This window comes from Hypanus sabinus, chromosome 10 (assembly GCF_030144855.1).
Source record: "Hypanus sabinus isolate sHypSab1 chromosome 10, sHypSab1.hap1, whole genome shotgun sequence".
Lineage (NCBI taxonomy): Eukaryota > Metazoa > Chordata > Chondrichthyes > Myliobatiformes > Dasyatidae > Hypanus > Hypanus sabinus.
The window spans coordinates 20707353-20723187 of record NC_082715.1 but is presented as its reverse complement, the minus strand read 5'-3'; the positions used below and the strand labels follow the sequence as shown (position 1 = coordinate 20723187).

Here is a 15835-nt window from a genome sequence, read left to right as displayed (position 1 = left end):
ACATTTCACAAGCTCTATCCCATCTAGTCCTTTTATAGTATGGGAGTCTCATTCAATATGTGGTAAATTAAAATCATCTGCTATAACAACATTATGCTTCTTGTAACAGTCTGTCATCTGTCTACTGAAAGGAAGCCTGGTCCTCCAGGTACAGGATGGAGTCAGTTCAGGGCTAACCGCCCTGCCTATTAAAACAAAATTATTATGGAAACAGCAATGAAGAATCCTTCTATGTACATCTGAGTGGCCAAGGACAGACAGACGGAAAACTTTATTCCTGCCCTGGGTGTTCAGCGGCATAACCGGTAATAGGTAAATCAGATTATAAAGTTGGTACAACATATTTTAATTACCTTATTTTTAATTTTTCTTTCATTCTGTGCCATCTTCTAAGACAGTCTACAAAATGTTTCAAACATTCACTAAAAGGAATTAGTTCCTCGCCTCTGGGTTTTCTGATTGTTTCTATTCTTTGGGGCTGAGAGTACTGTAGTGGAGACATTACAGCCACTGGGATTTCCTTGAACTAACAACTGACAGTAATTGGTGTTACTAAGGAAATGTTCGCCACGAAGAGCGCGGTTTTATTAGCGTTAGCAGCGAGAGCCGTCCAATTACTGCATTTGAAACTCTTGTCATTTTATTTTGCCGAAACCTCCCTTCAAGCTCTAACGCGGGGTCTACGACTTGTGTTTCTTTCTCCACAGCCGCTGAATATTCTCAATGTTTTCCTTATATTTATGTACAGTATGGTAAATTAAAGACTTTAAAACCCACGTTGAAACCCAACTGCCATGTTAATCGCTGAAGAGCCCGCTAGTGCTGCCAATCTATTCCGTATTTTCTCTCCAACAATGCGCATGTGCATCGACGGCGGCTCGGTTCTGCGCACGCGCCTTACCCGGTGAGCTGTCGCCATCTTGTCTCGGCTCGGCGCTGGTTTGAAGTTTGGTGACGAGTGAGCCGTTACCTGGGCGGTTGATAAACACCATTACTGCTACAACGGCGGCGAAAATAATTTAAAAAACTATCCAGGTTCCTCTTTATTTTGGACAAAGTTTGCCTTAATACTCTGCATGGGTTCCTCTGAAACTTCGGTGATAAGCTAAGCGTCGGGAGGTGTTTCCATGGTTACCATCGCTGGGACCGAGGGATGTGCACCAGGTAGGGACTCATTTGCAACTCGGGCATTCGCTGCAGCCCTGGGTGGAAGAGGTTAACGGGAACCTACTGGGAAGGTAGATATATTCAGGGACAGGAATTTTGAGCTGGGGAACAATGCGTACAGACCTTTGGCAGTGACGATCTGCATTTACATAGGTGCTTTGTTACCTTTGTTAACATTTGCCCAACTTATTTAACCTGACATGACAGGCGAAATTTGTAAACTCGCCTGAAGTCATTTCTATGTGCAGTGGGACAGGTTGAAATTGTCTTGAGAACAGGACGGTCTCAGCTTTCGTTTACAGACTTGGTAGAATTCCGCTCTGTAGTATGTACACAGTAGCAGCTTTTACATTTTTTTCTGAGCTGGGGAACAATACGTACGAGACACGGCAGAAGGTTAAAGGTGTTTTTTTAAATCTGTAGGTGGTTTTTAAATACGTACTGCGGAATAACACTTTGCTTGCTTAGCCTTGGCCTACTTTCCCGATCGTCCAGATTGCTTTGTAATTTGTCCAATGTAATTAAAGCTTAGATTTACATTTACCCTATCGTGGCAAAATCACATTTCTGCGTACTTTGCCGTATCACTTCCTAGTTCAGTTTGGGACTGTTTAGCCCATGTTATCATTGTTAATGATAGTGGTGAAAATATTTTCAAAATTTGAGAAAAAAGCTTTTGTGTATTGCTAGCATTGTGAATTCTTACAGGGCATCACTTAATGATATGGATTGTTATTTTCATCTCAGTAATATTGCTTCAGTATGTTATGTGAAAAGGAATGCAAAGTATTTTCAGTGAAAATGTCTTACATTTGTTGCTAGGGTCATACACTTTGAGTCCTTCTGTTTCTTCCTGAACTGAAGTTAAGGTACTTGATAACCAGCCTATGGCTTTGCTCCAACATTAAATCATTGAATCCATTTTTCAGCCATGTGGCTTTTTAAAATAGCTTGTCCTCTAATATGCATCATTGATATCCACGGACACTGGTCTTCAAATTTAAGATCAAGTGATAAATATCTGAATGAAGGTTTCCTTGCTGTTTTTTTGGTCTGAGTCTATGTTGAGGGTTTACAGAACATTACTTCCCTGAGTGAAAGCACTACTGTTGTTATTCTGGTAGTGGGTATTTCGAGGGAGGACTGAACCCTCGACTGGGGGGAAAATAAAATTGGAATTCATGACCAGATGTGACTCTGAACATGGCTGGTTCAAGTTGTTACTTCATCAGATTGTGAGGCAACTACGTAATCCAGTTTCTGTATGTTAGAATGTTCTGCAGAGCTGACCAGGTTGAATGCTTTGTCAGTGGGTTATGTTTGAAAGTCTATACACAAGATGATTCTTTCAGAGTTAATTTTTCATTTTATAGTGATTAAATACTATGTATTTTTTCCTCCAGTCCTGCCAAAGGGTTTCAGCCCGAAATGTCGACTGTACTCTTTTCCTAAATGCTGCCTGGCCTGTTGAGTTCCTCCAGCATTTTGTGTGTATTTTGCAGGTATTGCTTAAACCATGACAATATAATCAAAAATAAAACTGAAGATACCAGAGTTTGAAATATATACAAAATGTGTGACCATATTCAGCATCTCAGGCTGCATCTGTATAAGGAGGAACAGATGTTTTAGGTTGAAGATTTTTCATTAGAGAAGATAAAGATCATAAGACATAGGAGCAGAATTAGGCCATTTGGCCCATCAAGTTTGCTCTGACATTTAAACATGGCTGATACTTCTTTCCCCTCCTCAACTCCATTCTCTAGCCTTCTCTCCCCCTAACGTTTGGCCAATTTGTCTCTCATACCATTGTAATTTCCCTTACTCCATTCAAATACTGCTACATCAGACTTTATTTCCTCCTTATTAAATTTCAAGTTGAACTCAATCATACTGTGATCACTGGCCCCCAAGGGCTCTTTTTACCTTAAGCTTCCAAATCACCTCTGGTTCATAACATAACCCCGTATCCAGTATAGCTGATCCCCTAGAAGGCCCAATAACAAACTGCTCTAAAATGCCATCTTGTAGGCATTCAACAAACTCACTCTTTTGAGATTCATTACGAAGCTGATTTTCCCAATCAACCTGCATGCTAAAATCTCCCTTGACTAGCATAACATTGCCCTTTTGACATGCCATTTATATGTCCTGCTGTAATTTGTGGTTTGTATCCCACCTACTGTTGGGAGGCCAGTATATAACTGCCATCAAGGATCTTTTATCCATGCAGTTTCTTAACTCAACACACAAGGATTCAAACAACACACACAAAATGTTGGTGGAACACAGCAGGCCAGACAACATCTATAAGGAGAAGCACTGTCAATGTTTCGGGCCGAGACCCTTCGTCAGGACTAACTGAAAGGAGAGATACTAAGAAATTTGAAAGTAGTGGGGGGAGGAGGAAATGCAAAATGATAGGAGAAGACCGGAGGGGGTGGGATGAAGAAGAGCTGGAAAGATGATTGGCGAAAGTGATACAGAGCTGGAGAAGGGAAAGGATCATGGGACGGGAGGCCTTGGGAGAAAGAGGCCCATCACTCTGCCTGCTCTCCATCTCCCTCTGGTGCTTCCTCCCCCCCCCCCCCCTCCTTTTCTTTCTCCCGAGGTCTCCCATCCCATGATCTTTTTCCTTCTCCAGCTCTGTATCACTTTCTCCAATCACCTTCCCAGCTCTTAGCTTCATCCCATCCCCTCCGGTCTTCTCCTATCATTTTGCATTTCCCCCTCCCCCCCCAATACTTTCAAATCTCTTAGTCTCTTTGCTTTCAGTTAGTCTTGATGAAGGGTCTCGGCTGGAAACGTCGACAGTGCTTCTCCTATTAGATGCTGCCTGGCCTGCTGTGTTCCACCAGCATCTTGAGTCTGTTGTTTGAATTTCCAGCATCTGCAGATTTCCTCATGTTTGCTCCACAAGGATTCAAATTCAATATCTTACGATCTGATGCCACATCTTTAGAGTTACTGGATGGGGGGCATTACCGGAAGTTCAAGAAATCGATGTGCATGCCATCAGGTTGGAGGCTACCCAAACGGAATATAAGGTGTTGTGTCTCCAAACTAAATGTTGCCTCATCACGACAGTAGACGAGGCCATGGATAGATATATCGGAATGGGAGTGGGAGGTGGAATTAAAATGGATGGCCATATGGAGATCCCGCTTTTTCTGGTGAGTGTAGCGTAGGCGCTCAGTGAAGCAGTCTCTCAATCTATGTTGGGTCTTACTGATATACAGGAGGCCACACCGGGACCATCGGACACAGTATACGATCCTAACAGACTCACAGGTGAAATGTCACCACACCTGGAAGGACTGTTTAGGACCCTGAAAGGTAGTGAGGGAGGAGGTGCAGGGGCAGGTGTATCACTTGTTCCGCTTGCAAGGATAAACACCAAGAGGGAGGTAAGAGGGGAGGGACGAATGGACAAGGGAGTTGTGTAGGGAGCAATCCCTGTGGGAAGCAGAAAGTTAGGGGTGGAGGGAGGGAAAGATGTGCTTGATGGTGTAATCCCGTTGGAGATGGTGGAAGTTTTGGAGAATTATGTGCTGGATGCAGAGGCTGGTGGGGTGCTAGATGAGAACAAGAAGAGCCCTTTACACCCTCTCCTCGTTATATGCGAGGGATATGTTCCTCGTAGTCGACGCATAATGTGAATAATTATTTAAATGGAGAAAATAGGGATGCGTTCCGGAGGGCTTCCTAAATATGTTTTATTTGTAATTTATTCTCATTTTCATACCAGTATGACACAAAAGCAGTACCACATTCATATTATATTTCATCAATTTATGGTAATATTCAACATAATAAATCATAGAAAGTTCACATACTAGGGTGTACAGTACTCACCAACAGTGGCAGGTATGTTGGCTCGAGATGAGTGATTGTTGTGGTGTCGGGCAGCTTTACATGGATAAGGTGGATGGTTGTGGGTCGTCAGGATCATCAAGGACAGCAAGGGGTGAAAGAAGACTCACAGAATGCTTAGTACTGCCGGCAGCAGGAGATGACACCGGTTTGAAGAAGGTGCTGAGGGTTGTTTGCTTGGCAGCATTTTGTTTTTCAGCATAAGTTTGCTTGTAGGGAAGAAGGATTGACTGAAATGCTGACTCCGTTCTAAACTTGGGTCCATGTCCATTGCCATTTGTGCCAAGTGTTCCGCAGCCTTAAAAAATACTGCCAGTTGCTTCACCGTAAAGTTCTTCACCTGCAACTCGACACTTTCCTCTTCATTGTTATCGCCTTCAGTCTGAGTTAAATGAAGAAAGTCATCCGCACTTAATTCTTCATCATGAGTATCCAGGAGTTCTGCCACGTCAGTAATCTCGAGATCTGAGAATCCTTCCCCACCAATTTTACCGCTCAGGGTCACACAATCCTGGATAACTGCAGTGAAGGCAGGAAATCCTTTGAGGGTGTGCACACACTCCGCCCAAATTGATTTACACACTCTATTGAGAGTGGAAGACCTGACCTTTTTCCATGATTCATCAATGTTGTTGATGGCATATCTGATGTTGAAGGACTTCCACAATTCGCTCACTGTTGGTAAACTCCTGGGATTTTCAAAGTCGCCTGTTGCTTGCAGCATCTAAGAGATAGTTCGCTGTAAAAAAAAATAGGCCTTGAATGTGGATATTGCACCTTGGTTGAGTGGTTGAATAAGCGATGTTTTGTCAGGCGGCAGGAAACGCACTGTTACGTTAAGATGAATGCTGTCCAAATGTTTAGGATGGGCTGGCGCATTGTCAAGCAACAAAAGAACTTTAAAGGCAAGATACTATTCCTGGCAGTAGTGTTCAGCCTCAACAGCAAAATGAGCAGCAAAGATTTGACCAGTGACCCGTGCTTTCCTGTCAGCTGCCTAGTGGACAGGAAGCATATTCTTACTCAAACCCTTAAGAGCATGGGGGTTTAGTGAATGGTAAGCTAAGAGAGGCTTCATCTTACAGTCTGCTTCGGCACTGGAACACATAAGCAAAGTCAATCTACACACACTTCTTCCAACCTGAGTGTGGCTTCATCTTGGCCTCCTCTACTGTCAAGGTGAAGCCACACAGGTTGGAGGAACAACACCTGATATTCCATCTGCGTAGTCTCCAACCTGATGGCATGAACATTAATTTCCTTAACTTCCGTTAATGCCCTCCTCCCCTTCTTACCCTATCCCTTAATTATTTATCTCCCCCCCCCTTTTTTTTCTCTCTGCCCTTCACAATCACTTGTTGCTTGTTCTCCATCTCCCTCTGGTGCTCCCTTCACCCATTCTTTCTCCCTAGGCCTCCCGTCCCATTCCTTTCCCTTCTCCAGCTGTGTATCTCTTTTGCCAATCAACTTTCCAGCTCTTAAGCTCTTAGCTTCACCCCTCACCCTCCTGTCTTCTACCATTTTGGATTCCCCACCCCCCCCCACTTTCAATATCTTTTCTTTCAGTTAGTCCTGACGAAGGGTCTCAGCCAGAAACGTTGACTGTAGTTTTTCCTATAGATGCTGCCTGGCCTACTGTGTTCCACCAGCATTTTGTGTGTGTTGTTTGAATTTCTAGCATCTGCAGATTTTCTCGTGTTAGCAAAGTCAGTCTATCCTTTGCTGCCTTGAAACCCGACGCAGTTTTTTCATCTGAACTTATGTAAGTGCGTTTCGGCATACACTTTCAAAAAAGCCCGGTCTCTGCGTTAAACACCTGCTTTGGTGTGATGCCTAACTCAGCTATCATAGTCCACAACTGCACAAGGTAGCGTTTAGCAGTTTCGTGGTCAGCACTAGCTTGCTCACTACACACAGCTAAGCTGTGAAGCCTGTGTCGATTAACAAACTTAGAAAATCATCTCTTACTTGCATTAAAGCTAACTATCACTTGCTACTTCCTCACTAGCCTCTGAACAAAGGCTACCATAAATTTCCAAAGCTTTTGCACGAAGATGTTTGGAACTAAATGTTGTATTTTTCTTTGTTTCATGCTCAATGTGCAAACTCAACATTTTCTCCATTTTTTGGCATAATCGGGTTATGCACTTTGGTGACAGTCTTTGAAGACACTTGTGATGAATCAATCACTGCACTTTTTAATTTCTCAGCATTTTTCTTTATGTTTCTGATTGTGGACTCACCCAGGCCGAAGTAGTGTCCCAGAGCTGTGTTACCTTCACCTGACGGGGCCCTGTTTATAACTTCCAACTTTTTTCAAGTGTTAAACCGGTTCTCTGCCGTTTGGCTGATGGCCCAGGACTTGACATCGGATGCTTAGGAGGCATAGTTAAATATTTCAAGCACAAAATCACTGCACTGTTGGTAAAAACAACAGAAGTTTAAGATTGCAAGATCTCGCATCCACACGTTGCCAAAACCAATGCGAGACTGGCGGGAGTGAGACTGAGGTGTGCGCACATGGCTTGTATTGGCGGAAAAACTGTGGTTCTCATCCCAACAGTGAGACTGTGAGGCGTGCGCACGTGACTTGTATTGGCGGGAAAGCAGTGCTTCTCACTGACGAAGGGTCTCGGCCTGAAACATCGACAGCGCTTCTCCCTATAGATGCTGCCTGTCCTGCTGTGTTCTACCAGCATTTTGTGTGTGTTGTTGTTTGAATTTCCGGCATCTGCAGATTTCCTCGTGTTTTCTCCTCACATAACTGTGAGTTTTGGACACACATAAGGAAAAGTTGGTAGAAATGGGTTCCTCACATAACTGTGAATCCGCATTGTCAATTTGACTAGCCTAATTGGATGGCAGTCATTTCTCCTTATTGCTTATCTTCACAACAACCCAAACAGAAGCTGAAACAAGCAGCTTGCACAGAACCGCACAAAATGAAATACCTACAGCATAACAGTAAAAAATATGAACCAGGGCATTACACTGTTCCCTCCACCGAAATAGTTATGTCCTCATGACTTAGAAATAATTTGCCACCTCATCTTAATACCACCACTTTCAAAGGAATTTTGTGATGCCAGCACCTCCAATCTATTTGTAAAGGGTAGTGACATATCTCACTAGGGAGATAGCCGTAGTACTCTTCCCCCGGTGCTACATAGGCCAGCCTATTTGGGGGGGGGGGGGTCTCCTGATTCTTTATACCTACATACCCCATCATCTGCATTAGTTTCAGGCACTCCTGGGGGTACTTCTGGGCTATATGGTGAGGCCTCCCCCGGTCTATCACTTGTGCCTCTGCAACCTGCATCCATAAGACATAGGAGCAGAATTAGGCCATCTGGCCCATCAAGTCTGCTCCGTCATTCAATCATGGCTGATCCTTTTTTCTCTGCTCTTCAACCCCAGTCCTGGCCTTCTCCCTTTAACCTTTGATGCCATGTCCAATCAAGAACCAACCCTGTGCCCTGATCCTGATACAGGACACCTCCTAAGCCCTCTCTGCTGGCATTCTTAAGCAGTACATATAGCATTGTGGGTCTGCAAAAGCCAGCATGGGCATTTGTGTCAGCAGCTCCTTCAGCAACTGAAAGGCTTCTTCACATTTCGTATCCCATTTTGCCCCGAAAGTCTCTGAGGGGCTAAGATAATTTTTAACTACTTCTTCTTTTGTCGTCCTCCCTTTCTTCCCCAAAGGAAGCTGATTTAAAGGGTGACTCACTTTCACTTAGTCCTTCACGAACCTCCAATAGTACCCACAGAACTAAAGGAATGAGTGCAAAACGCTCACGGTCTGGGGCCTTGGCCATGTCTTAGACGGATCCATTGCTACTCCATTCATCAGATTATGTGTCCAATATAGTTGACAGATGTCTTGCAAAACTGGCAGATAACCAGGGAAAGTTTTAACCCTTCAGCTTTCAGTTGGCCCTGTACCTTCAGTAGCCTCACTTCATGTTCCTTCAAGGTGAACTCAAACACTGAGGTCATCCAGATACACCAATTCCTCAAGCAAGTTCATATACCCAACCGTTTTCTCCATGACACACTGGGAAGTTGCAGGGGCTCTGGATATGCCCTGGGGCACCCTTTTGAACTGGAAGAATCCCAGTGGACATAAATGCCATCTTTGTCAGCCTCAGTCATGGGGATCTGGTAATACCCACTCCTCAAGTCCATCGTTAAACAAATCTCTGAACGCTATCTTGCACTGTGGAAAAAGATCAAGATTTATTGCCTTTCCAACATTGTATTTGGTGAAGTGCAGGTTCAGAGCAGTCACCCAACTTCTTTCGAAACAAGAAAATAGACTTCACATTGCTGAATGTGGGGATTGAGAGTCCTTCTGAGTGACATCCAGCCTGATGTTGAAAAGCTGATATCACTGCACCAAGCCCATCCATCTCAATGAAAGGTGAAAAAAAAAATGAAGCACTGAATAGTTGAACTAACTAATGCACACTCTAAAATTGTTGATGAAAATTGTTTTTAATGTAATTAAAGAAATAATTTTATTTGTAGCCTTAAATATTCAAACAATCTTTGCAACTATTTGTCACTTGAATTTGCAAATGTTTTTTTTTTCACTACGCATTGTAGATCAAAATTCTTTGTAGTTTTTTTTTGTAATAGCTGGAATGGGAGAGGGATGGACTGGGAATGTGATCTGGGAGATTGTGGAGCGGTAAGCCAAAAAAGATTGAGAACCACTGCTAAATAAAGTGATGATTCTTCATTCTTGAATATGGAATTGTTCAGAAAATTTGTGGCAACTCTAACTTGTTTGAAACAAAACTTTCACTTAGTACTTGGTTACAACTTAGATGAGCTAAGAAAACGGCAACATTTGCTTTTTGAAGATAATGAGATTATTATAGAAATATTTTTAAAATAGAACTTAATTCAACAATAGGATAAATCCTATTCATTTGGGTCTGCTAAATATACCTGTTTTAGAATCCATTCTTGAGAGCTTTTGGAAGCAGTGCTCAATTTGATATGGAATGAAGAAGTGATCAAGTAAAAGCAGACTGCTTCATCCTAGCAGTTATGAATGTGTAAAATCCTATACATGAAAAGAACTGCTATTCTGTATTTCATTTTTACATTTTCCATTTTGTGGAATGACTAGTGAATCAGAGCATTTTCTCAGTACTCAGGATGGTTAGAAATTTCCTCTCAGCTCAACCTACTCCTCAGCTTGCATGTATTCATAGTTTTTAAAATGGAATTTGGTGTTCTTTTGTTGAGGAAGATACTTTGCCTTTTGACAAAGTAGCTGCTTCCCTTCAATGAGCTTATAAGAAAGTAACAATTGTGACTCCTGGTAAATTCATTGTAAGCTGTGATAATTAAATATGACAGTTAAAAAAAAAATACCAGATTCAGGAATGGGTAAGAAAACCATTAAGGGAATCATATATAGATCTCCAAATGTGGGGTTGAGATTACAAAGGGAGTTGAAAAAGGCATGCAAAAAAGGTAATAATGCGATTGCAATGGGGGACTTAAATATGCAAAGGAATTGGGAATTACAAGATTGGTGTCAGATCGCAAGAGAGGAGTTTGTTGAATGCCTATGAGATGGCTTTTTAGAGCAGCTTGTGCTTGAGCCTACTTGGGGAAAAGCCTTCTTAGATTGGACGTTGTGTAATAACCTAGAATTACAGAGGCATGAGAGAGGCCCTTGCCCAGGTGGATTTGAGGAGGATACTGGTGATAATGACAGCAGAGCAGAGATGGCTGAAGTTTCTGGGAATAGTTCACAAGACACAGGATAGATATGTCCCATAGAGGAAGAAGTTTGCAAATGGCAGGGGTAGGCAGCCGTGGCTGACAGGGAAGTTTAGGACTGCCCAAGGAAAGAGCATATAAGGACACAAAAGGGGGAAGTTTTTAAAATCTAACAAAAGGCAACTAAAAAAAGCTGTAAGAAGGGAAAAGATACTCCCTCCTACAATTTAAAGTGGTTCACAGGGCCCACATGACCAAGGATAAGCTATCTCGTTTTTATTCGGATATATCTCCCTATTGTGATAGATGTAGCAATGGAGAAGCTTCACTAACTCATATGTTTTGGACATGTCTGAGTCTTGAAAAGTACTGGAAGTATTCCAAACTTTCTCTGTGCTTTTTAAAGTAAATTTTAAGCTTAACCCTTTGACTGCCTTACTTGGTATTGTTGGAGGAAAAGGTATTATTTTGGAGACATCTGATTTGCAAGTTTTGGCTTTTATTTCTCTTATAGCTAGGAGGGCACTCTTGCTTAAATGGAAGGATGTCGTTCCGCCTACTTACACTCAATGGTTGCGTGATGTTATGTCGTGCTTAAATTTAGAGAAGATCCGTTGTTCAATTTCTGAATCTAGTCAAGACTTTCAAACATTGTGGGGACCATTTTTGAACTATTTTCAAAATCTTTGAGTTGCTGTTAAAGTAATAAAATTATTACATTTCAATATTACAATTTAATTTACATGGATATAGGGTAATGAGATTGCAAGTGTGATTCAAATATAATGTATTTGGTATTATTTTATCTTTTTTTGACTTATAATATTTATCTTGTACTTTGTATTCTTCTATGTAGAAATTAATAAAAATATTGAAAGAGAAGGGAAAAGATGAAATATGAGGGTGAACTGGCCAATAATGTAAAGCAGGATACTAAAAGTTTTTTCAGTTATATGAAGAGTAAAAGGGAGGTGAGAGTTGATACTGGAACACTGATAATGATGCTGTTGAGGTAGTAATGGGGGAACAAAGAAATAGCAGATGAACTTTGCATCAGTCTTCACTGTGGAATGCACTAGCAGTATGCCTGTGTGTCGAGTAGGAGTGAGTGCAGTTGCTATTACAAAGGAAAAGTACTAGGCAAACTCAAAAGTCTTAAGGTGGGTAAATCAACTGGACCAGATGGACTACATGTAAGAGTCCTGAGAGAGGTTGCTGAAGTGATAATGGATGAATTAGTCATAATCTTTCAAGAATCGCTTAATTCTGGCATGGTCACAGAGGACTGGAAGATTGTAAATGCCACTTCGCTCTTCATGAAGGCAGGAAAGCAAAAGAAAGGAAGTTTACACCAATTAGCCCAACCTCAGTGGTTGGGAAAGTGTTGGAGTCTATTATTAAGGATGAGGTTTTGGAGTACTTGGAGACTAATGATAAAATTAGTCAAAGTCAGTATGGTTTCTGTATACGGAAAACTTGCCTGACAAATCTGTCAAGAGTTCTTCAAGGAAGTAATAAGCAGGATGGACAAAGAAGAGGCAGTGGATGTCATCTACTTCAATTTTCAGAAGGCATTTGATAAGTTGCCACACAAAAGGCTGCTTAGCAAGATAAAATCCAAAGGCATTACAGGAAAAATATTGGCATGGATGGATAGCGGAATGACTGACAGGCAGGAGGCAATGAGTGGGATTAAAGAGGGCCTTTTCTGGTTGGCTTCTAGTGATTAGTGGTGTTCCCTGGGGTTTGGTATTGGGTCCGCTATTTTTCACATTGTTTGTCAATGATTTGGGTAATGAAATTGATGACTTTATGGCAAAGTTTGTGGCAAAGTAGGTGCAGGGGTAGGTAATACTGAGGAAATGATGTGATTGCAGCATAACTTAGACAAGCTGGAAGAATTGACAAAAAAGTGGCAGATGGAATACACTGTTGGGAAATACAGGATAATGCTGTTTGATAAAAGGAACAATAGTGCGGACTTATCTAAATGAGTTGAAGGTTCAGACATCAGAGGTGCAGAAGGATTTAGGAGTCTGCATGCAAGACTCACAGAAGGTTAATTTACAGGTTGATTCTGTGATAAAGAAGGCAAAAGCAAGGTTGACATTTATATCAAGGGGAATAGAATTTAAAAACAAAGCGATAATGCTGAGGCGTTATAAGACACTATTCAGGCTGCTCTTGGAGTATTGTCAAACATGAGGAAATCTGCAGATGCTGGAAATTCAAGCAACACACACAAAATGCTGGTGGAATGCAGCAGGCCAGGCAGCATCTATAGGGAGAAGCACTGTCGACGTTTCGGGCTGAGACCCTTCGTTAGGACTAACTTGGAGTATTGTCAACAGTTTTGGGCCCTGTATCTCAGAAAAGATGTGTTGTCATTGGAGAGAGTCCAGAGGAGGTTCACAAGAATGATTCTGGGAACGAAGGGGTTAACTTATGAGGAACGTTTGGCAAAGTTGGGCCTGTACTCAGTGGAATTTAGAAGAATGCTGGGGGGGGGGGTGGGGGGATTCTTATTGAACCCTACTGAATGTTGAAAGGACTAGACAAAGTGGATGTGGAGAGGATGTTTCCTATGGTGAGGGTATACAGAACTAGAGGGCACAGCCTCAAAATTGAGGGGCAACCTGTTGGAACAGAGATAAGGAGGATTTTTTTTAGACAGCATAGTGAACCTGTGGAATGCTCTGCCACAAATTGCGGTGGACCCCAAGTCCGTGGTTATGTTTAAGGCCGAAGTTGGTTGATGTTTTGAGATAAGAACATAAGAAATTGGAACAGGAGTAGGCTGTTTGGCCTGTCGAGCCTGCTCTGCCATTCAATAAGATCATGGCTGATCTGGCTATGGACTCACCTCCACCTACCTGCTTTTACCCCATAACCCTTAATTCTCCTACAATGCAAAAATCTATCCAATCTTGTCTTAAATACATTTACTGAGGTAGCCTCCACTACTTCATTGGGCAGAGAATTCCACAGATTCACCACTCTCTGGGAAAAGCAGTTCCTCCTCATCTCTGTCCTAAATCTACTCCCCTGAGTCTTGAGACTATGTCCCCTAATTCTAGTTGCACCTACCAGTGGAAACCACTTTCCTGTCTATCTTACCTATCCCTTTCTTAATTTAAATAATAATCTGATCTTCCATTTTTCCTTCCAAAGTAGATGACCTGGCATTTACCAACATTGTACTCCATCTGCCAGACCCTTGGCCACCTTCTTGTTTATATCTCTCTGCAGACTCTGTATCTTCTGTACAGTTTGCTTTTCCACTCAATTTTGTGTCATCAGCAAACTTAGATACACTACCTTCTTCCAGATCGTTAATGTTTATCATGAACATTTGTAGGCTTAGCACCGACCCCTACGGCACACTGGTCATCACTGATTGCCAACCAGAGAAACACCCGTGTGGTTCAACTTTCTATTAATTAACTAATCCTCTACTCATAATGACATATCACCCCCAACTCCATGCATCCTTATTTTATGGGCAAGTCTTTTATGTAAGACCTTTTCAAATGCCTACTGGAAACTCAGGTAAATAACATCCACCTGTTTCCCTCTATCTACTGTGCTTGTTATATCTTCAAAGAACTCCAGTAACTTTGTCAAACAGGACTTGCTTTTCTGAATCCATGCTGTGTCTGCCTGATGGATCCATTTCTTTCCAGATGCCTCACTATTTCTTCTTCCATGACCGATTAGGAAACTAAGGATATGGCAAGAAGGCAGGTGTATAGGATTGAGTGGGATCCAGGATTAGCCATGATGGAATGGCAGAGCAGACTTGGTGGGCTGAATGGCCTAATTCCGTTCCTGTGTCTTATAGTCTTATTATCACTCAATCATCAGGCCCTTGAACCAAAGGGGATATTCGTGCTCAACTTCACCTCTCCCATCACTGAAATCACTGTATTCACTTTCAAGGATTCTTAATCTCATATTTTTGATTTTTTTTATTATTATAATTTATTTTTGTATTTGTAGTTTGCTGCCTTTTGCTCACTTTTTGTACTCCCAGTTGGTGACTTCTTTCATTGATTCTATTATGGTTATCGGATTTATTAAGTATGCCCATAAAGTATGAATCTCAGGGTTGTATGTGGTGATGTATGTACTTAGATGATAAATTTTCTTTGAACTTTGGACATAATTGAGGGTGTTCTTGATTCCTGCTTTCAGCTGTAGAATTGTTTCTGAGAGTTTTGGTTGCTGACTTTCATATATATCACTGAATGTTGCTTCTGTTTGGTCAAAGTGGTATTACTATAGAGATGGGTATATATGTGCTAATAAGTGTTTTTTTTTGTCATCTGTTGTTATCCAAGATAAGTATCATGCTAGATTCTAATCAACTGTGTAAATGGTTCCTTTGTTGAACTCTGTATACTTTTTTGAAAACTTCATAACAGGAATTAACTTAACTTGAAAAAATATGAATACGAGCACAAGATGGTGAAGTGTCTCTTAGCTTTGTCTGCTTGTACTAACATCGATGAAGATGGGATTTTCAGGATACATTTATTTATTTCAAGTTCTAACACTTTTTTTCTTGAAGCGCATTTTCTATTCTGCATAGTACATAAGTCCATAAGACCATAAGATGTAGAAGCACAATTAGGCCATTTGGCCCAACAAGTCTGCTCTGTCATTTTATCATGGCTGATCCAATTTTTCTCTGAGCCCAATCTCATGCCATTTCTCCCCAATCCCTTCATGTCCTGCCCAATCAAGAATCTGTTAACCTCTGGCTTAGATATACAGACTTGGCCTCATGGCTGCCTGTGTCATAGAATTCCACAGATTCACCATTCTCTGGCTGAAGAAATTCCTCTACTTCTCTGTTCTGAAAGGACACCCCTCTTTTCTGAGGCTGTGTCCTCTGGTCTTAGATTCTCCCAACATAGGAAGCATCCTCTCCACATCCGCTCTATCAAGGCCTTTCACCTGTGCTTATATTCTTTCACGCCTGGTGTCTGATTATTATGGAGATAGCATATACTTTGTTGCTCAGTTCAAAATACCTAATTGAGATTATCTC

The 15835-nt window shown here is 41.7% G+C and overlaps 2 protein-coding genes across 6 annotated transcripts in view; one reads left to right on the top strand and one right to left on the bottom strand.

Moving 5' to 3' along the window:
• LOC132400489 (uncharacterized) overlaps positions 1 to 7303 on the bottom strand; it is a 36393-nt gene extending 29090 nt beyond the window's left edge. For both annotated transcript variants that reach the window (XR_009514269.1, XM_059981487.1), the window contains exons 1-2: positions 7284 to 7303; positions 5023 to 5779 (exon numbers count right to left, since the gene is read on the bottom strand). Coding sequence is in view for 1 of the 2 variants with exons in the window: in XM_059981487.1 (XP_059837470.1) it covers positions 5023 to 5119 (97 nt within the window). In the remaining variant the exon portion in view is untranslated. The remainder of the gene's footprint in view (positions 1 to 5022; positions 5780 to 7283) is intronic.
• tbc1d32 (TBC1 domain family, member 32) overlaps positions 906 to 15835 on the top strand; it is a 210966-nt gene continuing 196036 nt past the window's right edge. For 3 of the 4 annotated variants that reach the window (XM_059981480.1, XM_059981481.1, XM_059981478.1), the window contains exon 1: positions 906 to 1164. In XM_059981480.1, coding sequence (XP_059837463.1) covers positions 1154 to 1164 — 11 coding nt within the window. In that variant the 5' untranslated portion in view covers positions 906 to 1153. Of the gene's footprint in view, positions 1165 to 1208; positions 1239 to 15835 lie in introns of those variants that run through there. The other variant, XM_059981479.1, reaches the window with a different exon arrangement.